Source organism: Pipistrellus kuhlii, unplaced genomic scaffold, assembly GCF_014108245.1.
Source record: "Pipistrellus kuhlii isolate mPipKuh1 unplaced genomic scaffold, mPipKuh1.p scaffold_m20_p_5, whole genome shotgun sequence".
NCBI classification, from domain to species: domain Eukaryota; kingdom Metazoa; phylum Chordata; class Mammalia; order Chiroptera; family Vespertilionidae; genus Pipistrellus; species Pipistrellus kuhlii.
Window position 1 is genome coordinate 18,895,126 of NW_023425551.1, and position 23,926 is coordinate 18,919,051.

At 39.2% G+C, this 23,926-nt stretch overlaps 2 protein-coding genes across 12 annotated transcripts in view; both read right to left on the minus strand.

Annotated features, from left to right (window-relative positions):
* Positions 1-1,680: 1,680 nt before the first annotated feature.
* Positions 1,681-23,922, minus strand: MTFR2 (mitochondrial fission regulator 2). 3 transcript variants are annotated; one of them, XM_036415215.2, is made up of 8 exons: positions 23,830-23,922; positions 13,104-13,220; positions 9,978-10,082; positions 9,411-9,523; positions 8,001-8,233; positions 5,004-5,358; positions 4,234-4,423; positions 1,681-2,512 (listed from the first exon to the last, which is right to left on the minus strand). In XM_036415215.2, exons 2-8 carry the CDS (start codon positions 13,164-13,166, stop codon positions 2,477-2,479), a joined length of 1,095 nt encoding a protein of 364 aa, XP_036271108.1. In that variant the 5' UTR covers positions 13,167-13,220; positions 23,830-23,922; the 3' UTR covers positions 1,681-2,476. The 3 variants fall into 3 exon arrangements, with proteins under 3 accessions (XP_036271108.1, XP_036271106.1, XP_036271107.1); XM_036415213.2 differs by lacking the exon at positions 23,830-23,922 and adding an exon at positions 22,590-22,694; XM_036415214.2 differs by lacking the exon at positions 23,830-23,922 and adding an exon at positions 13,970-14,960.
* BCLAF1 (BCL2 associated transcription factor 1) overlaps positions 8,100-23,926 on the minus strand; it is a 42,111-nt gene continuing 26,284 nt past the window's right edge. For 7 of the 9 annotated variants that reach the window (XM_045573080.1, XM_045573081.1, XM_036415202.2 and 4 more), the window contains one exon: positions 21,085-23,920. In XM_045573080.1, coding sequence (XP_045429036.1) covers positions 23,915-23,920 — 6 coding nt within the window. In that variant the 3' untranslated portion in view covers positions 21,085-23,914. Of the gene's footprint in view, positions 8,234-9,977; positions 10,083-21,084; positions 23,921-23,926 lie in introns of those variants that run through there. The other 2 variants (XR_006740069.1, XR_004983886.2) reach the window with 2 other exon arrangements.

The window sequence follows — 23,926 nt, forward strand, 5'->3', positions numbered from 1 at the left end:
TATTCACAATAACCCTGTGCTTTCCCCTAGTGAAATAAATAGCTGTCCTCAAACTGAAGGCTGTATGAGAACCTTAGTGTAATCTTTAAGTTTGGCAATTAAACATTACTATTTTTTACTTGTATCATTGAATATTATAAAAGATTTAGTATTTGTTGGGGAAAGAGTTGAATTAGTCTGACATGAGTAATCTGAGATCTGTCAATGACAGGGCCATTTATAATCCATGAATGTCATTAAAAACAGGCTGCTTTTGCAAGCAATACTAAATCTAACCCCCCTCTGTAACTTGTAAAAATTTGAAATTCGAATGGGATAGATAACAGATTGGCCATTTTAACACCAGCCGAGACGCTCTCTAATGCTATACTGCCCTCTTGTGGCCAATATGGAGAACTGCGGTCTGAGGAGTTGCTTTTAGTTTTTTTTTCTCTGCTTTACATATCCTTGTATGCTGCCTTAAAAAATTTATGAAATGAAGCAAAATCTAAGCAAGTAAGACGTTATAAGATGAGCAGTGTTGCCTAAGGTTAAAGATAAGTGTTTGAAGACCAGTCTGCCTGGGTTCTCATTACCAGCTGTGAGAATGAGGAAAGTAACTTAGGCTTCCTGCACCCTGCTCCTCCTCATCTATAAAATGAAGGTAACTCTAGCCCTGGTGTTATTACGGGAATTAGAGAGTCCATAAGAACAGGAGCTGACACAGGATAAGCACCATTGAAAGTGAGAGCTCCAAGTTAAGTTACAGCCCATTCTCAAGGTCAGCGTGACAGAAATTCTCAGATTCCTCAGACCATGCCCAGACAGCATCTCCTTGGTGAGAATATTTGGCACAAAAACAGAGACTGAAACAGCAACCCAGTTGAGCTATGATTATGTCTCTTCCCACCGAGTAGGTTAAGTCATGGACTGTGAATGCTGTCCATGGGGCCTCAGGCCCACTCCATTTGCCTATCTCACCGTTGGGGAGCTTGGGCCCAAGAGAAACTCCCTCTCCTGGCACATTTCCAGCCCTTCTCAACAGAGGTGGTCCCATGATCAATCTATTCCCGGTGGCATTGTGGTGCTGAAATGTGCGTTTGCAGGAAATTCATTCTGAAGTAGAACAGAGAAGCCACCCTACCCTCTCTCCCCGATCCCCGAAACCCCCCCCAAAAAAAAATCAACTTGAGCACCCTGGTCAGTGTGGCTCAGTTGGTTGGAACTCCATCATCCTGTACACCTAAAGGTTGTGGGTTCAACTCCTGGTCAGAGCACACATCTAGGTTGCAGGTTTAATCCGTCCATGTGAGTACAGGAGGCAGCCAAACAATGTTTCTCTCTCACATCCATGTTTCTCTCTCACAAGTCAATAAGCATGTTGAGTAAGGATTTTAAAAAAGTTTAAAAAAAAAATCAACTTGAGCTATCTCAAGAAATATACTTCTCTTGGCTGAGAGTGGTATCTCCCAAGGGTATCTGCTCGTTGTTGGGGAGGGGTTGTTCTTTACACATTTTTAAATAAGAAAAGTATAAAACTAAACATGCAAGCTACCTTAGGAAATAAAAAGCAGTTATTTCATTGGGGGGGGGGGGTAAGGTTCTAACTACCTAAAGAACTCATTCAAAAAACAAGTTCAAATTTCCAAACATAGTAAAAAAAAAAAAATGAATATGAATTGCTACAAACACAACCATATGACAAAAGTACATTTATTTTATTTACAAAGGAGCAGAGTATACTGTAATGTGGAACAAAAGAGAAAGATAGGCATACATATTTACATAGTAAGTGCAGGCCAAACTTATGAAGGTTCTTTAAATACTAGCATTTATCAAGTGAGTTTCTAAAAAATAATTATCACCTTCAGGAAGAATTTTTAAGAGGCTCAACCTACGTGACTCACGCTATGTCTATCTGAGTGAAACCATTACATTCTTTAAAAATCTCCCAAGTTTCTGGAGAATAAATAAACCAAAATCACTACCAATTTTTAAAAGATTCAAAGGCTCTTAAATCAGGATGTCATAATTGCTTTAAGAAATTGTTTTTTAAAAACTCAAACATATACTATCATTTGCTAAGTGATACAATACAGACTTAGGTTATATTAATTTCTTAATCCACTGCAATGTTTTCTGTTATCTTACAATGAGACCGTACTGTTCTCTAATGAGAAACATGAAGTCAGTTGCTACTTTGCTCTTAGAAAAACCATTCTAAGTGTGTATTCAGCCTTTAATAACATTAACATACATGTGGAAAAAAAATCAATATTATATCTAATGATCATCAGTAACCAGCTAACTGCTGGATATTCCAAAACCAGAGACGGTATTCTTAAAAGTCAAGACTTTTCAGACCTCTGCACTAATACATCCTGGCACACAGACTTCATTTAATTCCATTAACAGAAGATTAACATGCAGTGAAAGACATGCTGGCGTATCTCTTCACTTCTCGTGACATCTTGTGTTTGTCGGTTCTTCCTTTAGGTCACTGTCCTTTTGACTGTGGAGTGTGATATCCAAACTGAAATAAAGCAAAGGTTTAGCACAGATATTATTCCAATGTTTAAAAAAAAAAAAAAAATGGCAATACTGGCACCAAATGACCCCATGAGGTGTAATTCACTCAACAATGAAGTTGCTGAGAGTGGGCTACGAGACAGGCTCTGCACCTGAAACTACACAAAAAGATGGGCTCCTTTTCTAAGACGCTCTAGTTGACTGGAGAGAAAATGCTGAGAACAGTGAACAGGACGAGACAACTCTGTTATACCTCATTAATCCACTGTCGCTGGGAAACAGTATGTTCTATTCAGTATATTCCGTTACCCATGCGAATTTCTTAGGTAACCGAAGATTGTGAACATCATAGAATTTTAATAAAGCATGTTCTAGTCACTGCTCTGACAATCAGGTGTGGGGTTATGGGCAGATATTTAAACACCCAGAGGTTCATTTTCCTCATGTGTAAAGTAGGTAATAGTAACCTGGAGATTTTCTATTTGTATTTTTAGGATATTGCTGTTATGAGATTGGGGGGGTGGGGGGGAACCCTCAAAATTAGAATTAAGCCTAAATTTTAAAAAGATATTTCAAGTAAGGAACAAGCTTAAGGGTCAAGCGTTGAAATACAGTGTGGCCCTTTGAAGCAACCAAGAAGCACTGACACTAAAGGTAATAAGGGTCTACGGCCATACCACCCTGAACGCGCCCGATCTCGTCTGATCTCGGAAACTAAAGGTAATAAGGACCCCATTTGTTTTATTTTTTTTTAATGTTTTTTTTAATTTATTTTATCTTTTTATTTTTTAATACATTTTATTGATTTTTTACAGAGAGGAAGGGAGAGAGATAGAGAGCTAGAAACGTCGATGAAAGAGAAACATCGACCAGCTGCCTCTTGCACACCCCCTACCGGGGATGTGCCCGCAACCAACGTACATGCCCTTGACGAGAATCGAATCTGGGATCTTTCAGTCCGCAGATCGACGCTCTACCACTGATAAGCCAAACCGGTTTCGGCAGGACCCCATTTGTTTTAAAAGCAGTTAACATTCTCTTTGACTAAATAGACAAAGTCTACGTCTGACTGAAAACCAGGGAGCATTCGCATGTGACTGTGGTCCCTGCGAACCTGTCGCTGCTTTCCTGTGCTCCTCCCTAAGCTTCAGGCAGGCACCCAGTTCACACCACAGACAGCAACGTCAGCAAGCAGCTGTCCAGGATGAACCGTTGCCAACTTGTACGCATATTTTTCAAATCAAATGTTTTATTTAAAAACTTCATAGAAGGCAAAAAGCTAAAATGAGCATGTAGCAGAAACCGGTTTAGCTCAGTGGATAGAGCGTCAGCCTGTGGACTGAAGGGTCCCAGGTTCGATTCCTGTCAAGGGTATGTACCTTGGTTTCGGGCACATCCCTGGTGGGGGGGTGCAGGAAGCAGCTGATTGATGTTTTTCTCTCATCGGATGTTTCTATTCCTCTCCCCTCCTCTCTGTAAAAAAAAAATCAATAAAATATATATTTTTTAAAAATGAGCCTGTAAAAGCTAACAAAGGCAGAAACACGAGCAGCACTGACAAATAATTGTGTCCCAAGCACGTCACACAGACGCTGGCATGAAGCCCACCGGCCGCAAGTGTGGCATGCTTGGGTAGCCCGTTCTACATAATTACTTTAAGAGAACTTGAAGGCAAAGATATGTCATAAATAATACACTTCAGAAAAACTGAAAAATTAACTTTACATTGTTAGAGCTCAGCCTTGAGGTTTCTGGACTAGAAAAGGGAGAAGACTCCCAAGACCTATTTTCTTTCTCAAAGGAGTCATCTTCTTGGAACGCAAATTTCTGCTTCAGTGCCTGGGAAATTAAAGACACCGGGTCCCACTGCGAACTGTGTCTTTTCCTCCTATGAATGGGTCTGCCTCCAGGTGACCTATTTTTTTAAAAAAAAAGTTAATTAAAATTTGTGTAATTGAAGGTCCTTGTTAACAAGCACAGCAGAAATATAAGCATAATGTATTACAATCCAAAAGGTCAAGAGAGTGAAATTTTTTTTTTTACCACGAATCAAAAAACCAACTGGGGCTCTACACAACCTGGTTATGACCTAGGACTTATCGAAAATCTCTGTGCTGGCCCTAACCAGTTTGGTTCAGTGGATAGAGCGTGGGCCTGTGGACTGAGAGGTCCCAGGTTCAATTCGGGTCAAGGGCATATACCTTGGTTGTGGGCACATCCCCAGTAGGGGGTGTGCAGGAGGCAGCTGATCAATGATTCTCTCTCATCAATGTTTCTAACTCTCTATCCCTCTCTCTTTCTCTCTGTAAAAAAAAATCAATAACATATATATCTATATATATATATTTCTTTTTTTTAATTGAAAATTATTTTCTGGGAGGGGTATTTGGAGTGAAAGGAAATAAAAGATGCATATAGGTTTAGTTTGATAAATATAAATTTTTAAAACATTCTTGATAAAATGTTGGTTCATTTCTCAAGTTATGACAACATACCGTTCAATAGCACGAAGTTTAATCTTATTCAGATCCTTTAGAACATCCAACATGTTGGGAACATCTTTGTTTTTCTGGTGTTTTGAATGACGATTATAACTGGTCTTACTGGCACCGGGGTGCTGTTTTTTCATTTCAGTCGCTGTATTATCTGAGTCACAACTATGAGTATATTCTGGCTGCACAGAACATGGAGGCTGCAGAGAAGAAAACTGAGGGGGCAGAGGAGGTGGAGGAGGAGGCGGAGCGGGAAGCACTGAACTTGAAAATGGATCTGGTCTGACACTCAGCTGAGCAGTTCCTGATGATGGCACTTGTCCCAAACCACCAGCCCCATCGGTAGAGTCAAAAGAGCCTAGAAAACAAAGCAGTCTGTTGAAAAAACATGCAAAATTCTCTTGAACATAACAGTAATCAAAACCAAAACAGAAACAATTTCTGTAAAGCTGCTAAAATAAAGATATGGCCAGAAAGGAGAAGCAATCCCATCTGCTTAGGCATTTCTATTAAGAGTCAAACCAAACAGAAATTTACTTTTAATCCAGTTAAGATTCTCTGTGTTGGCCCTTAAAGTGGGAATAGGAAGAAACACTTCAAAGAGAAAATAAAAAAGTGCTTTTTTTCAGTAATCCACATACAATCTAAATTTCATCCTCTATTTTAAAAAGCTAAAACATGACCAAGAACTTACAGTAGAAACACTCAGAATGGTATCTCTGTGATAAACACCCAAGCATATATTTTAGGCAAGAGCTTAAGGACTTAAGTACAGTAGTCTTCCTTTTCCATTTTCACTTGCCATAGTTTGTTACCCAAAGTCAACCTGGGTCCAAAAACATCAAAAGGAAATCCCAGAAACAAACGGCTCACAAGATTAAACTGAGCGCCATTCCAAGTAGCATGATGAGACCTTGGGTCGTCCCACTCTGGCTCCCCCAGGATGAACCATCACCCCCTCACCCAGCATCTCCACCTGCACATGCTCCCCACCCAGCCCTCGCTCAGCAGCTGTCTGGGTTATCAGATCGACTGCCGAGGTGCCACAATGCTTGTGTTTAAGTACCCCTTCATTTACTTTATGTTGGCCCCAAAGCAAAACAGTAACGATGCTGGCAATTCGGATGTGCCAAAGGGAAGCCCGGAAGTGCTTCCTTAGAGTGAAAAGGTATGTATTTATAGGAAAAAGCATAGTATACATAGGGCTCAGGACTAACTGTGGTTACATACTCCCCTTGGAAAAAGAGGGACTGTTGTACTTAACTTTTCCACAAGAGATTTACTCCTAAAAGGATGTATCACTGATTGCTAAAAAATGTGTAGCCAAAACCGGTTTGGCTCAGTGAATAGAGCGTCGGCCTGCGGACTGAAAGGTCCCAGGTTCGATTCTGGTCAAGGGCGTGTACCTTAGTTGCGGACACATCCCCCAGTAGGGGGTGTGCAAGAGGCAGCTGATCAATGATTCTCTCTCATCGATGTTTCTAACTCTCTATCCCTCTCTCTTCTTCTGTGTAAAAAAAATCAATAAAATATATTTTTTAAATGTGTATTTACATCTCATTTTTATTATTACACATTATGTAATATCTATATATTATTTACATATTCATGTGTATCTATAGTATAATGTACACACATTACATTAATATAAATTATGTGTGTGTGTGTGTATATATATGTATGTACACCTTTATAGACTATGTGTGTATGTCTATAGGTTAAAGCAAGTTTTATCTCTAAAGTTTAGAAAAAGATCATCTCGAGAACATTATTCCCCTAATTAGGTGAAATAGTAGCAGTAACTTCAAACTACAAATCTATGAAACCTCAAATATTTCAAATTAATGCATTCTTCCTCTTAAATTTCCAATGCTTTTCTGAGGATTTAGAAAAGTTTACTTAGAAAACAGGCTTTCAGTATAAAACTACCATGTTTCCTCAAAAATAAGACATCCTCCGAAAATAAGACCTAGCACATGGAAAAATAAGACGTCCCCTGAAAATAAGACCTAGTGCAACTTTGGGAGAAAAAATTAATATAAGACTATTTTCAGGGGAAAAGGGTACTATCTACTGCAGTATAGTTACCTCTTCTTTAAGCCAAAACTATCTCCCTCAATATGAATGTCTTTTTTTTTTTTTTTAATTCTCACCTGAGGACATGCTTTTACTGATTTGAGAGAGGAAGTGGGGCAGAGAGAGAAGAAACATCAATCAGTTGCCTCACGGATGTACCCCGATTAGGGATCAAACCCGAAACTTACATATATGTCCTGACTGTGAACAACCTTTTGGTGTACAGGATGACCCTCCAATCTACTTAGGCACCCAGCCAGGGCCAAATGTGTCCTAATTTATTCTAAATAAACATCGAACAAAACATTTTTATATAGCCAACATCTTTTTATATTTAACTAGAGGCCCGGTGCATGAAAATTCACGCACTGGAGGGAGGGGTCCCTCACCCCTCTCACAGTCTGGGAGCCCTCAGAGGTGGGAGGCGACCCAGCAATCAGGGGAAGGCAATGCCCCCATCACATCTCTGCTGCTACCACTGCCAGCAGCACAAGCCTCGGCCGGCCCTGGTTACCTGAGTCTCGGGCTGGCCCTGGGTGGCTGGGCAACCGCCATCCTAGGCTTGCAGGAGCCTCGGGCTGGCCCTGGACAGCTGTGGTGCTGAGGGGACTGGGGGACTCTGGAAGCAGGCACATGGAGAGGCTGGACCCTCCTGGGGGAAGGCCAGGCCTTGCTGCATACCTGCCGCCCCAGTGGGGCTATGGGGACCGCCATCTTTGAGGGTGTGACAGTCAATTAGCATATTCTCTCCTTATTGGTTGTGGGTGTTGCCATCTTTGTGAGGGTGTGATGGTCAATTAGCATATTCCCTCTTTATTATATAGGATGAAATACATAAACATCAAGTATTCTTATTCAGAACTGTACTGACTTAAATACTAGGCGAGTATCTTCTAGCTGAAACAAAAATCCAGTGTTACTTACCAGAATTAGTACTGCTTTTCAGTTCCTGCATTTGCACAATTGCAGCAATCTGAGAACGGAGAGAAGCTAGCTCATCTTCAAGGGCAGCAATTTTTTTAATTGCAGCTTCATTTACAGGCTGAGAGCTTTTCGTTGGTTTGTTATGTCTTAGACAAGGTGAGTGTGGATCCCAAGCTAGCTGCAAAGGATGGAAAACCTCAGTCTCCTCTTCCTCATTTTTCCATATACCATTTCTGTGGATGGAAAGAAGGAAGAAATGGGGATGGAGAGGGGGAGAGGGTAGGGGAGGGAAGGGAGATTTTCCAAAAGGAATAAATTATTTCAGTCCAAGAGGAATACAGACACCAAGACAAAATCAGAGTAGCTCTCTGTATCCCATGACTTATCTCTAGACTCACTGGGGACAAACACAACATCTTATGTAACTGTGTATTCTCAGTATGTAGAACAGAAATTAACCTTTAATAGGTGACCAATAAATGGTCAGTGAACGAAGGAACAAGCCCTGCTTTCAGACTGTAAAACAAAAATAATTATCCTGTAGCCGAAACCGGTTTAGCTCAGTGGATAGAGCGTCGGTCTGTGGACTGAAGGGTCCCAGGTTCGATTCCAGTCAGGGACATGTGCCTCAGTTGTGGGCACATCCTTAGTGGGGAGAGTGTGCAGGAGGCAGGTGATCGATGATTCTCTCTCATCGATGTTTCTAACTCTCTGTCCCTCTCTCTTCCTCTCTGTAAAAAGTCAATAAAATATATTAAAATAATAATAATTATCCTGTAACTGTTCTGCCTATTCACTTTAAATATACAACAAGTTGTTTCATTTAGAAATACTGTGTTCTGAATACACAGTACTGAAAGGCCTTATATTCAGTACAACGTTAAGTGTAAATTTATGGTATTCTAATTTTTTTAAAATTGATAAACCAGTTTGACATGTCAAATATTTAGTCATAGTGTTTCAATAATTGACCCTGGTTGTGCTTATAGCCTGCATCTGAATATACTAACCCATGCTAGTATCCCCTAGGAGAAAACACATACAAATGTTGAAATAATATTTAACATCATTGCCTGTAAGAACTAAGTTTTGAATGAATATATGAAATAAAATAAACCTAGTTGCCTAGTGTAGGAAATAGCTTTCTCCTAAATATAAACATAGTGACTATGATACTGTTTTAATATCATTCCATCCTAGGCCTGGTGTTAGGTTTAAACGTTCAGTAAGAAAAACTGGCTAAACATGAGGAACAAGTAGTCATCCTTATTATTAGGAAAATATTAGTCGGACACAACGCAGCAGAGAGACAGACAAAACAAAAAGGCCCACTGAGTCTGAACTTGCATACGTCCAAGAATTCAGATTACAGCCCATACCCCACCTTCCAAGATAAGTATATAAATTTACCGAAATCTGAGACAAATGGGTTCTTCCTCATTTGCCACACACAAAATATCAGCAAAGGATGGAACTGCAGAGCCACAGTTACCAGACTCTACAGAGTTCAAGAATGGGATCAGCTAAAAGAGAAAAGGAAAACAAAGTCAGAGCTCTGTAGAGAGTGGGGCGGAGACACATGCCATGGAAATTAAACAAATTAAAAGTCCAAGAGGGAAAAGGGATATTCAATAGAAAACCATGCACCGATTAGTAAAAAAAAATACTGAGGAAAAATTATTCCAAAGTCCATACATGTAGCAATATTCTCTTCCCTGATTAATGTCATCTATCATAAATCACAAACAGAAGAATAAAATACTTGGTATTGCTTTGCACCTGCCCATGTTTGAATGTAATTATTTAAAGAAATAAGCACAAAAACATATGTGAAATGACTTGTTTCCAAGGATAAAAGTTTTTGCAGGAAATATTTATTCTTTTTTTCTATCCTGTATTTCTTGGGTTATCTATACATACATACTTATACATATCTTTTATACATAGTGATTAAACATTGCGTGTTGACTGACATACCTCAAAATCAGGCCTGCGACAGGCTTCTAAAGGAAGAATTTTCCCAATAATACGAACAATACTCCGACCTGATCCATAATCTTTGTTTCCCCAAATCTGCAAAACCTATTGAAACATAAAAAGTTTTATGTTTTAAAAAGTACTCTATTTTAAAGTATGATTATATATGTAATGTAAAAGATGCAATCACATTTTTTTTTTTTTTAAAGAAAATACAGCCCTAACCGGTTTGGCTCAGTGGATAGAGCATCGGCAGCGAACTGAAGGGTCCCAGGTTCGATACTGGTCAAGGGCACGAACCTTGACCTTGGTTGTAGGCACATCCCCAGTGGGGTTGTGCAGGAGGCAGCTGATCAAGGTCTCTCTCATCGATTTTTCGAACTCTCTATCCCAATCCCAATCCCTTCCTCTCTGTTGAAAAATAAAAATAAAAAAATTTTTTTTAATAAAATAAAAAGAAAATACAGAATGATGTTCTCAAAGTCTTGTGTTCAAAGAATTACACCAAACTAGATCTCAATTCAGACATTTAAAGCAATTAAAGGTGATACCTGGCCAGTGGTGTCCACAGTGAACAGTGTGCTCTGAAGGATATAGATACCAGAGCTATTAACACTAGAATCTCTGCCACCTGAGCAATTACATTTAAAGTGTCCTGCTACCACGCATGTGTGCCCTCCCTAAGAACCACAGGCCTAGAGGCTTCACTACAGTGAGAGCTACGTACTGCATGTCAATAGTCACCTTATTCTTGATTCACTTGAATGGTACCTTCATATCTTGCTCTGCAATTTCCATCCTGACAAACTTCTACCTCCTAACTCTCATTCCTTCATTGCCATGATCATCTTCATCATTCTTATGATTTTACCTTCTTCCATTCCTGATCTAGGACCCTCGTTTTGTGTTTTGTTTTTTTTAATTAATCTTCACCTGAGGATATGTTTACTGATTTTAGAGAGGTAGGAAGAAAGGGAGAAAAAGAGAAAAACATCATCAATGGTTGCTGCTATATGTGCCTGGATCAGGGATGGAACCTGTAACTTTTTGGTATATAAGATTATCGCCTTTTTTTTTTTTTAACTGATTGATGAGAGAGAGAGAGAGAGAGAGAGAGAGAGAGAGAGAGAGAGAGAGAGAGAGAGAGAGAGAGAGATTTGTTATTTCACTTATTTATGCATTCTTTGGTTGATTCTTGTATGTGCCCTGACTAGGGATCAAACACAGCCTTGGCATATTGAGAAGATGCTCCAACCAACTGAGCCATCTGGCCAGGCCCCTCATTTTGACTTGACTGACTTTCATAACAAGCAGGGATTTTCAAGCTGTCTCAGTGATATGCTCTCAAAAACGGCTCATCCTTTCGATATGTGTTCTCATATTACTAATGGACAAACTACCCCCAGTACAACCATATTTACAGAGATTACTCTGCACAGGTATTCTGCAACCCCTTTATAACATGTTATGTTCGCCCAAAGTAATTGCCAATCTCTGAAACCCCCAACACCACACTTTAATCACCAAGTGGTCTCACCTCTCCTATCATTGAGGAAATCAAGGACTATGATTTGATATAGTCACTCCTCTCCATTCAAAATCTACCCCCCTTCTCTCACTTTCATTCTACTCTTCACTGTCCAGCTTCTGTCCAAGGATTATTTATAGGCTCTGCCCAAGTACCTTTATCGGGCATTGCTCAATCACTCTCATTTGTATCTTAAATATTTTCCTGTCTATAAGGGTCTTCCTCATTGTGTGCAAACATGATGAAGTTACTTCTAACACTGAAAAGAAAACTATTCATTCCTGCTGCTCCTTCAAGTGGATGGCCTCTCTTGATTTCTTTTCACAAACTTTTCAAAAGAAGATTGCTGCCTAAATCAGTTTGGCTCAGTGGATAGAGCATTGGCCTGCAGACTGAAAAGTCCCAGGTTCGATTCAGGTCAAGGGCATGTGCCTTGGTTGTGGGCACATCCCCAGTAGGGGGTGTGCAAGAGGCAGCTGATCAATGATTCTCTCTCATTGATGTTTCTAACTCTCTATCCCCCTCTCTTCCTCTCTGTAAAAAATCAATAAAATATATTTTTTTAAAAAAACAAAACTTAAAAACTTAAAAAAAAAAAGAAGAAGATTGCTAATGCCACTACCCTTGCTCAGTTGAATATCCAACTACTGAAATCCCCGAAGGCACCAATAATAAAATGACAAATCTACAACTATTACTCAGTCCTCGTTATCTTCAACATCACTATTTCTGAAATTCAGAATGCCTTAATGAAATCTTCCATTATGTCATTAAAGTCCATCAGGTCAAATCTCAAAATAACATAGATAACTCCAATCTGAATCAAGTCTTTTCTTTCCTACATTCTAGGGACATCTATCCCATTATCTGCAGGATGTCTGTACTTATCTATTCTAACAGCACAGCTGGCTGACCTTATCTCCCTACTCAAACTAGTTCCTCATACTGAGTTGCCTATTTATAAGAATGACATCATCATTCTTCAACTTTCTTTTACTTAAAATCTTGAAATTATCCTTGACTATTCTTTTCTAATTCACATACCAAATAGTCTATTCTATAAACCCCTCCCCCTACTATTTGTGTCTTATATTCAGTCTTGTATCATACTTATTTGCAATGTTGGCTAGCCCTCATATTTTTAAACACCATAAATACAAGATCTGTATCAACTACCGAACCAAGTATATTGTCTTAGATGTAGTAAATGCTCAGTAAGTAGACAAAACTGGATTCGCTTTTCATTCTCAGACAAGTCATCCTCTCTCCTTCTGACTTACTCTGAATATTTTGAGCTATAACTTGCCATTTACCTTAACAAAATGATTAGATGATTAAAAATTTACCTATGCAACAAAAGGAATTCCGTGAAGGTTATGGCTATAATTTGTTTGCAACTATTGTTGGCATTTGACCCATTAGGTAAATAGGTTCCTAATAATAATATCCTTTTTTTAAATCAAACTACCAAAGGTAAACTATTGCACACTCACTGTAGTTGCACCTATTTCACCAGAATGTTTACATATAAATAATTTTCAAAATGAGACCCAAGAACAAATACAAAAGGTTCATTCAAATCCATCAAAAAACATTACCTGGTCCATGTGAACACTGAAATATTCCAGTATCTCTGTTAAGATATTCAATATGAGAGACATTGATGAAGCAAACGCAGAAGCAAATTCAAGGAAACATTATCAGTTTCTTGATACCTTTCAGCCAAAAAAAACAAAAACAAACAAAATCAGAGAATGTTACTCTTAACAAATAGTTGCCATATAAATTGTATGAAATAAACTGGAAGTCCTATCATTACATATTACACCATCAACTAATCTCTTCAGGCCAAGGACGTCAAAGAGAAAGGGAATGGCCGAAACCGGTTTGTCTCAGTGGATAGAGCGTCAGTCTGAGGACTGAAGGGTCCCAGGTTCAATTCCGGTCAAGGGCATGTACCTTGGTTGCGGGCACATCCCTGCTGGGGAGTGTAAAGGAGGCAGCTGATCCATGTTTCTCTCTCATCGATTCTTCTAACTCTTTATCCCTCTCCCTTTCTCTATGTAAAAAATCAATAAAATATATTTAAAAAGAGAGGGAATGGGGATAGGGGAAGCCTTGGTAAAGGAAGCTTCAACTTATCAGTTAAATTGCATTACAAGTTCATAGGGTGTTTAAGCCTAATAAATACCAATCACCAGCAGGCGGGACACTTAGCAGAGAAGCTCCCTCGGATCTGACAGCTGTGGACGGGTTCGGGAGAAGGGAGCCCACATGGGTGCATTTTAAAGAAATGCACCTCCTCGCTCATTTGAAAGGAAAAGAACGTGAACCCCCAAACCGGTGACTCCACTTAGTTCACCCAACTAGTAGGTAACTGACCGAGACTAGCTCCCAGTGCTCCCTCGCTCTGGCCGCCTGAGTCCTGGGGGGCTCCCCTAACCAGCAGAGTCGCCTCGCTCACCTTCCTCCGAAGCCGAGCCCCCGGCCCACTCGGGAGCACCGAGGCGCGGTCGTTGAGGAACACGGCCTCGGAATCCTCAGGCGACTAAGCCCGACGAGCGCTCGAGCTGGTTCGGGAACGCTCGGACCCGTGTCCGCCCGCGCGCCTCGGCCTGCGGGCCGCCGGCGGGAACAGCGCCCCCGGCGACGCGGGTCTGGACCCCGGAGTCCTCCTCCCTCCGCCCGGGAAATCCACCTGCTCCCCGGTCCGCTACTTCCGCGTCCCTGGGCCAAAGTCAAACTCCGCGGGCCCTGACTTGCGCTCATTATGATTGGACAAGACTGAAGATTGCTGCTCGTGATTGGTTGTACGATAACCAATCAGGTTACTGTTATTTGGACAGCCTACGAGGATATTTCTTAAGAGGGCGGGCTTTCCGCGAGACAACCAATAGAAACCATAGGCAGCGGGTGGGCGGGGCAGGCTGCACGGGGACGGGTGTGGCGCGGTTTTGGTTCCCGGTGCCGCCCAATGCGGGTGTCCACAGCCGGGCGTTATGTAGTCATTTTGGGCCCTTGAGTCAGGCCCGCGGTCCGAAGTTCTTGCTCCTCAGAGATCTACGCGGAAAAGTCTGTCACCCCTCCCGCCAGACCCGAAAGGGGGCCCCTCTCCAAGGCCGCGGGCCTTTTATTGTTTGATCATTTATTCGTTCAATGAGTGAATATGTGCGTATGGGACTAGAGCAGGAGCTCGGCACTGCCCTCGAGGCATCTGCAGCTTTGCAGGACCCAGAATGTTCGTTCACCAAACGCTCCTGGTCATCCAGGCTGCCAAGTACGGGCTGGACACTGACCTGGCCTCGCCGTGGATGGCAAAGGGATCACTAAGTCGTGACAGGTGATATTCCAGTTTTCAATTCTGATCTGAGGTTATCGGCTTCATAAGAGACAATAGCTTTCTCTTCTCGTACTTTAGCGAGGGATGAATTAGTTATATAGCCTAAGATCAAGTGTGCTTGGGGAATTGAGGTAAGGTCCTTATTTCAAGTGGAGACCCGAAAGGGGCTTTTTCTGAGCACCATATGTAAAGAGCATCTCTCCACTCTCCTTCTTACTTTTCTTTATAGCCCTTGTCACCATGTATAGTGCACGGTGGGACAAAAATTACTGTTGTATGTGAAAGTTTATTCTTGTATTATTTTCCATCCAAACAACTGTAGACCTACTTTTTGCCTGCCGGAGTTCCCGGGCGGAGGGAGGACTCCGGGGCCTTGTATTTACGCTACCCCTGCAGCCAAACTAAACTGCGAACTCCAGAACAGGAGCTTTGTTTTGACCCCTGCTGTATCTTCAGTGCTTTAGAAGCCTGCTACTGTATCTATAATAATAAAAGGGTAATGTGCTAATTAGGCCAGATAGACTGTCTTCCAGATGTGGTGATTAGGTGGTGATTAGGGGCGATCAGGCCAGCAGGCAGAGGGGTTAGGGGCAATCAGGTAGGCAGGTGAGCGGTTAGGAGCCAGCAGTCCCGGCTGAGGGACAGACCATGCTCCCTCCCCTCCCCCCAATGCATAAATTTTGTGCACTGGGCCTCTAGTATATAATAAGCATTTAACCAATTTGTTGAATAAAATAATTGGATATGGAATGAGAAAACAATCACCAAGTATGGTTTGCAATTAAGCAACTGGTAGAACACTAGTGATTGTAAATGACAGGCCCAGAGCTTATCAGAAAAAAATTTGTCTATATTAAGATGGAAGTAGGGGCAGAAAAGTTTCAAGCAATATATAAGGCAAATGGATAAGCCTTACTACATGAAATTAGTAAATTACAATATTCTCAATATCCCTTGCCCTTCTCTTTTGCCCTCAGAAGTAATTATCTTAACACCTTATCCCATTCCAGTGTGATATCAAACAGCAAATAATAGTGGCCAGAACAAAAGCATCCCTTGAAAACTTAACAGGAACCAAAAGCATCCCTTGAAAACTTAACAGGAACTAACACCTCCTTCAGCTGCACTATTAATAGAACTCAGCATTCAGCTCTGAATTAGAAAAGAGGTGGGCCCAGGTCAAATGCTATAGCCCCCATAAATGCTTTGTTGACTTCCTCCCAAAATTATTTTCTCAGACTCTTTCATTTTGTTTACTAAAACATTCATTCATACTACATCTACATACACCTTGATAATCTTGAGATTTGACATTTTTTCAATTGTTTATTTTTATATGAAACTATTTTTCTCAACTTTGAGAATGCAATATTCAGAAAAGCTTCTGACTTTAATGGAGCTACATTTTTTTTTTTTTTTTACTGATTTTGACTAATGTTCAGAAATATGGTTGGTGGCTTGCTTTCTAAAACTTTCCTAACTATATTCCCCTCAAGTTTAATCTAGTCTTTTTCATATATTGTCTCTTTCCTGCTGAAATTTTATTCAATTTTCAGTACTTTCTCGTCAGTATGAGTCTGGTCTCTAAAATGCAGATTTGTCTCGGCAGGTCCGTTTTGAGATTTCACTGGGTTACACTACTCCTTTCCTTACAGGGTACCTTGCACTATTAGGGGGAAAACTCATTTCAGCTGGCTGATGTGGGACTCTCCATTTCTCATCTATCAGATGTTATTCCTCTCCTTGCACAGAAATCAATACCAGGCAGATTAGTGGTTTTCCCCCATTCGCTGATATTTGGGGGTTCATGAGAACAGCTTCTCATCTAGTTTAATTGCAAATGCCATCCATAGTTACTCAGTTTGGTAAGTAGGTGTTTTTTTTTTTAGAACCAATAATATATGGTCTGAATCCTCAAGACCAAGAATTAATTAACCTATGCACTCATTGCCACGTATACTTTTTCAGTGAATTAATGGAGAGAAGCCGAGGGCTAAATTGGACCAAGACTAGGGAAAATGTGTATTATGTCTTGCAAACTACCCAGAACTCCATTAGCCTTGTGACCTATACCTAACTTTTAAATAAACTCGTTACTGTAATTATCCTATGTAATAGTGGTGATATGCAAATTGACCATCATTCCAACACATAAGATGGCTGCCACAAGATGGCCAGCAAGGGAGGGCTGTTGGGGGGGAACCAAACCTGCAAGGGAGGGCAGTTGGGGGGTGACCCGGCCTGCAGGGGAGGGCAGTTGGGAGAAACCAGGCTGGCAGGGAGGGCAGTTAGGGGCAATTGGGCCGGCAGGGAAGCAGGCATCAATAGGGCTATCAGGGGAGTGGTTAGGGGGTGATCAGGCTGGCAGGGAAGCAGGCATCAATAGGGCTATCAGGGGAGTGGTTAGAGGGTATCAGGCTGGCAGGCAGGAGCATTTAGGGGCAATCAGGCAGGCAAGCAGTTGGGAGCCAGCAGTCCTCAATTGTGAGAGGGAAGTCTGACTGGGATCTAGCCCAAATGGGCAAGTCAGACATCCCTCGAGTGTGCAGGCTGGGCTGAGGAACACCAATGCATGAATTTCATGCACCGGACCTCTAGTCTTAAATAATGGAGCAGAATACAACATACTACCAAAGTATGTAAAAGCCTCTCTGACCTTAACCATAAGTCTCATGAAGGGTGATCTCCATAGTGGGATGTACATGCCCATAAAATAATTTTTATAACTCCAAAAAGAAAAAACTTAGGGCCTTTTTCCTTGTTGTGTCTATGCTTGAAGCCTTTCAGGGTAGTAGTGACATAGAAAATTTAAACAGACCAGTGCTATTTAAATTTACACACCTCTTAAAGGGTCATTTAAACTCTATATTTATTCAGAAATTTGAGAGATAAAGACCAAGATTTTCCTTGATATTAAAATGTTTCAAATTAAAATCTGAAATTTTCCTTTATTTCTATTGCCAATTAAAGTGATCAAGTAATGAAAAACAGAGGCCTATTACTTATATCTAAATTGCTATTTACTTATAATGATGTAATATGAAAATTACAAAAATCTAAGTTAAATATTTATAGCATAAAAGCAGATTTTGAAACTTTTAATTTATATAAAAGCAAGCCTAGATTATGCTTTGTGTTTGAATCCATAAGTCTCGTTTTAACTATTTTTTAACAAAATTTATACTATAGCTAGACCTCTCGAAAAGAAAAAGAAAAAAAGTTAGCGATGTTTGATTTTCCTGATTTCATTTTTTTAGATTTGTGACTTGATTCTGTAATCTGTTTCCTAATTCAATCATATGCTCACAAGTAGAAATGCTTTGACTCTTGTCATTCACTTAACTAAAACCTAGAATACAGGAAAAATAGTTAAAAGAATGTCCTGCCATTCAAAGAGAACATCAGTACTCCCAATGTGTCCATTTAATTCTTTTCATTTTTAGCAATAACTCATATTTTAACAAGAAAAAAATTCTTCATAAAAATGCCAGATAACATTCTGATTGCCTTACAGCTAACAGCAAATTGTCATCCAAGAATTGGCACATAAGGATGGAACCTGAAACCTGTATTCAAGCCGAGGCAGGGATGGGCATCTTTTATCAGTTACCCTGGAGGGTGAAAGGGAAGAAGCACTTTGATTTTGGAAGTTGAGTATTACCAAATATATGCATAAAAAATAATTGTATACTGACATTAAACTGATAAATTACTTTTATTATAACCATCTTTATATGCATATATTAGTGATTCTATTCAACTTATTTTTAAAAGTTCCCCTCATGGCAGTCTTAGAAGTACCCTGGAAGCTTAATGAAGTTTACTGTTTTCCCTTTCTAGTACAAGACAGAAAAATTATGGCCTTTAATAGTCAAGGACTAGATAATAGAAAGTAAACCACTATCCTGATAGATGAGAATATCCTTTACTTTTCTGTGGCCCTTTACAGTCCATGAAATTTGCAGCCACTATGATAGCACCAAGTCACTGCCAAATAGTTCACGCTGTGGATATAAATCCTTGCAATTCAGCTAACTGTCCAGTGTATTTACTATTGTCTGCTTTTATTAAAGGGAGGGCTCATTATTATTCAATGAGGAAGTTGGACAAAACCAAGAGATGAAGAAAAATTTTATTCCAATTCTTATGGGAATAGTATTAAAACCTACTTGTCCAATCCATTTCTACTTACAATAATCAACATTACCTCCTGCATTTTAAGAGTGCTACAAATCAATTTTAGGTTGTAACACATCTAAAATATCTGTAGGAAAAATGTTCTTAGTGTGGTAAAATGCCATCCTAATGCCCATTTTCTTTAAACATTGGGATCCATTTTTATAGGCTAAAGTATAATGAGCTAACAATATAGAGAAAATTAAACATACAACTTTGCTTTCATTCTCATAACTAATGCATACTAATCAGTAATCATTACTAATCATTTCTGTAAAACCAGGAGTCCAGCTCATAAATCAAGTCTCCAAGGCTTCAGTCAGACACAACTAATTTTGACATATTTCTGGATTCCAAGAAAATGAGTAATAACAAAACTTGGTCACTTAAACCTTTATTAACCTAAGACTCCTAATTTTTAATATCTATGCCAATTAATTTAAATTAGACCCTTGACATTCCGATTTAAAAATAAAAGTTTCAACTATTTGAGAAACCTAAATATATATATAGCAGATAATACTCTAAAATTTTGTTAAGGGATATATTAGTGTCCACTACTCAAGAAACTATACAATCCCATGACAATGAAGTTTATTTCTCCATTTGCCTTCCCTATCTAGTGTCTTCATGAATTGAGATAAGTCTATACTTATCTTTATGAATATAAAAGGAATACGTTTTGTATGAAAACAAAAAGTATATCCCAATCTAGTTGAAGCCCAAAAAGAGCAATTATGTAATTTTTTTAGAAAGTTAAATGTCCCTAATAAATAAGACAGCATACTTTTATATAGAGAACAGGTATATAACATTAAAATTACCTAGTGATATGAAACATACAGGAGTTATTTCCCTAACAAAGATTTAAAAGGATAATCTGCCATTTGTATTAGACAAATCTACTTGTCTCATATACACATTCTGTGAAAAAGTTTTTGTTTAAAGTTGACAGAATGGCCCATTTTAAAATTTTCAAATATATTATAAAAAGGGCACTGTAAGAATACCAATCTTACTCAAAGACAAACTTAAAAAAAAACAAAACAACTTTTTAGTTATTAACCGAGTGCTACGTTTTTAGAAAGAAAAGTAATGCTGATTCTCCATTATACTACTGCAAGAGGCCAGGTGCATGATTCAGCCCCACCTGCACCCTCTCCATTCTGGGACCCCTCAAGGGATGTCCGACTGCCTGGATCAGGCCTAAACGGGCAGTCAGACATCCCTCTCACAATCCAGGACTGCTGGCTCCCAACTGCTGGCCTGCCTTCCTTCCTGATTGCCCGGAACCACTTCTGCCTGCCAATCTGATCACCCCTTAGCCACTCCCCTGTCGGCCTAATTGATGCCTAACTGCTCCCCTGCCAGCCTGGTTGCCCCTAATTGCCCTTCCCTGTAGGCTTGATCCCCTAACTGCCCTCCCTTGCAGGGCTGGTCCCTCCTAACTGCCCTCCCCTGCTGGCCATCTGTGTCCACATGGGGGCAGCCATCTGGTGTTAGAGTGACAGCCCATTTGCATATTACTCTTTTATTAGATAGGACTAGAGGTCTGATGCATTAAGATTCATGCAAGAATGGGCCTGCCTTCCCCTGGCTGCTGGCACTGCCTTCGCTCTGGCTGGAGCCCTTTCCCCTCCGGCCCAGAGCTGCCTTTCTGCCTTCCCACAGGCCCAGTGTGACTGGGGTGGTGCGGAACGCTTGGATCATCACAAGTGTCCCACCTGGCCCCCGGCTGCTTAGCACCTACATATGCAAATTGACCCTCCGTATTTGTTCATTTGCATACTCGCTCCTGATTGGCTGGTGGGCATTATGGTGTAGTCAATTAGCATATTACTCTTTTATTAGATGAGTTCATGTGTTATTACAGGAATAAAAGGGCTAAACTGGACATCTGAATCCCTGCATTCTCTAATGTATCAATCCCTCAAAAAACCCCACACTATACCAATAATTTTCCTAAGAGATTAATTGGTATTCTAAAATCTAGAAATTGGCCGTATATATCAGTTGCATAAAACAGACAGATATAATCTCAAAATCAGGTAAACAAACAGCTATTACCACTTATGACATTTTTATTGGCATATGACAATTTACAAGAATCCCTGTTGCATTATACATCACACTGAGTAAGAATCGTTGAGCCATCTACATTTATTCTTAATATTTTCGTCTCAAATTATAATTCCCAACACTTGATTTTAATGGTGACAGAAGGAAACGATAGTAATTCCTTAGTGTATAGGCTGTAATTGGAAAAACCTATTTTGCTTTTTATATTAAAATTCTTAAGATACTGAAAGGTATACACATCTAAAGACTGAGTCATGGCCTTCTTAAACAGCTATCTGTTCTAGAAATATCCTTTGGTTGGTTTTTATTTTCCATCTCTGGGCAAAAGGAAATGTTAATGCAGATAGTCATTCTTTTTCTGGCACTTGTAAACAAATATCCTTACCAAGAGAAACCATTTAACTTCTATAACATCAGGAAATGTGGAATTACATTGTGGTTTTAAAATACACACAAGCCCTGGCTGATGTGGCTCTGTTGTTTGGAGTGTTGTCTGTACACCACAAGGTGGCAGGTTCAATTTGCTTTCAGGTCACATACCCAGCAGGTTCAATTCCTTGGTCAGGGTACAAGCAGAAGGCAACTAACTGATCAATGTTGCTCTCCCCCCGCCTCCCACCCCACCCCACTCCCACCCCTTTCTTCTCTAAATCAATTTAAAATAAAAATACACAAACTACGTTTTATATGCTTGACTTTTTCTGAAAAAGACAACATTCACAATCATCCTTCCTACTATATTCTGGTAGCATGCTCTTTCCTCAATTTTAATTGAATAAAGTAATGGACTCCTAAACATATCTGGATTAAAACAATACTTAAAATAAAACTTGATAGGACTTAAGTAGCTTTATTCCCAACTCCCTAGTAAATAATTTCTCAGCAAATTCCCTTCTTCTATGTCTTCAGTGCAAAAAACACAAAAACAAAACTGCATATTTAAGGCCATGCATAGAGATTTAGTATTTAACAAAATAACTGTTAAAATAAAAGCTAAATTTATTTGTATAAAATAAAATGCTTGTGAAAACCATTCTCCTGTGTTTGAAATCAAACCCACGTCGCTTAGCAAGTAATTATTCTAACTGGAAGGGTATTAGTTATGTCTGATCAATCCAACACATATACTTGCTTTGACAGTATTCCTCTGCTCTAGCAATTTCAGAAGACAAAACAAACAGGAGAAATCAGGCAATATTAAAGATCTTAGGGCCATAAAAATCACATATTGAGGTTTGGTTCCCAACCCCCCTCCTCTCAACACACCCAATAGCTCTTAGCAAATTCAAATTACCCTGGCTGCAATCAAGGTGCTAGAAAGATTGCAAATCATAAAATGAGAATGAAAAGGCTATATACTTAAGATCTTTAAAAGATTACATTAGCAGAATAAGCATCATCTCCTTTTAATGCAAACATATACAACTAATTCAATTGCTAACTTAATGAAATTTGATTACTTTTATATATGCTCATAAAGCAGACATACTTAACATTGAAATTTACTATTTCGGATTTTCATTCCTTTAAGAGCAATCAGCATAAGCATAAAGGTAATTCACATTTTCAAGATTATCTACCTAAAAAATAGAACCCTAGGAAAGAAAAAGAAAAGGCCATTTTACAAACTGCTGAAATTAGGGGGCAAAAAAAGTAAAATCAAGTTAGATCAATGCTGCCACAAACTTCCTGTCAAAACTTTTATTGTTGACATTTGAAAAACAAGTTACTAAAAATACAACTAATGAACAGTATTGTTTGCCAATTTTTTCTTATGGTTAGACTATAAGCTAATATTTCCACTGTCCAAAAGCTCAAATAAATATGTAAGATAGCAAATCAGATACATCTTTATTTTGCAGGATATAATCCTCTTCCATACCACAACATCACAATTACAGATTTTGTCGTCTTAAAAATAAAAATGTTTAGCAGGAATGGGGTTTTTCTTTGCTGTGTTTATTACAAAACATTTCCCTCTCTCAAAGAATAGCTGCTAAGACCATGACTCATACTTTGAAATAAAAATTGAATACTGAATTTTGAATCCAAATAGTAATGGCTCTTAAGTGTGGTTTTTATAGGCCACTGCTTGCTCTCAGAAAAAAAAAAACAAAAAAAAAACAAAAAAAAAACGAAGAAAAAAAAAAAACCACAAACACATCAATAAACTAATACTTTGTAATCTAACTTTTATGAGCTTGTATTTCTTAGTTCTTGGCAAAGCTGTTTTTCTTCTCAAACATTTGCTGAAGTGTTAAACTAGCTTAAGTTTACCAAAGTAATAACTGTTTTCTGGGGTACACTTCAAAAATTAGTCACCCTACAATGTAGTGTCTTTGAATTAAGGAAAATGTTAAAACAGATGTATACAGTTAAAAATAACTAGGTGTGGTCTCTATAAACTTCGGTTCAGAAACCTGTATGTAGAGCTAAAGTTTACTTCAGCATAAACATTAACAAACAGGGAGGGAAGAGAATCAGATCTTTCACAGAGCTGTACTTGACCATATCTTATAGACAAAGCAGAATAACAATGCATGTAACAAAAACAGTAAAAGTATTATTTTTAAAAGTTGATAGTTACAAATAGGGTACATTAACAATTTTCTACTTTATTTCAGTTCAATTTTCAACATACAGTCTACTGTTTTTCAAGATATTTGAAGACTTAAAACAAAACTTCTATAGACTACTTGCAAACAGTAAAATTTAAGTAAAATGCTTACATTCTTATTTGAAAACAAAAATCATGTAAAAAAAAAAATGGTGGGTGCAAGTTCTGTTCTCTGTTGCAATCTCATGTCAGGTTTATTATTCCTAAAA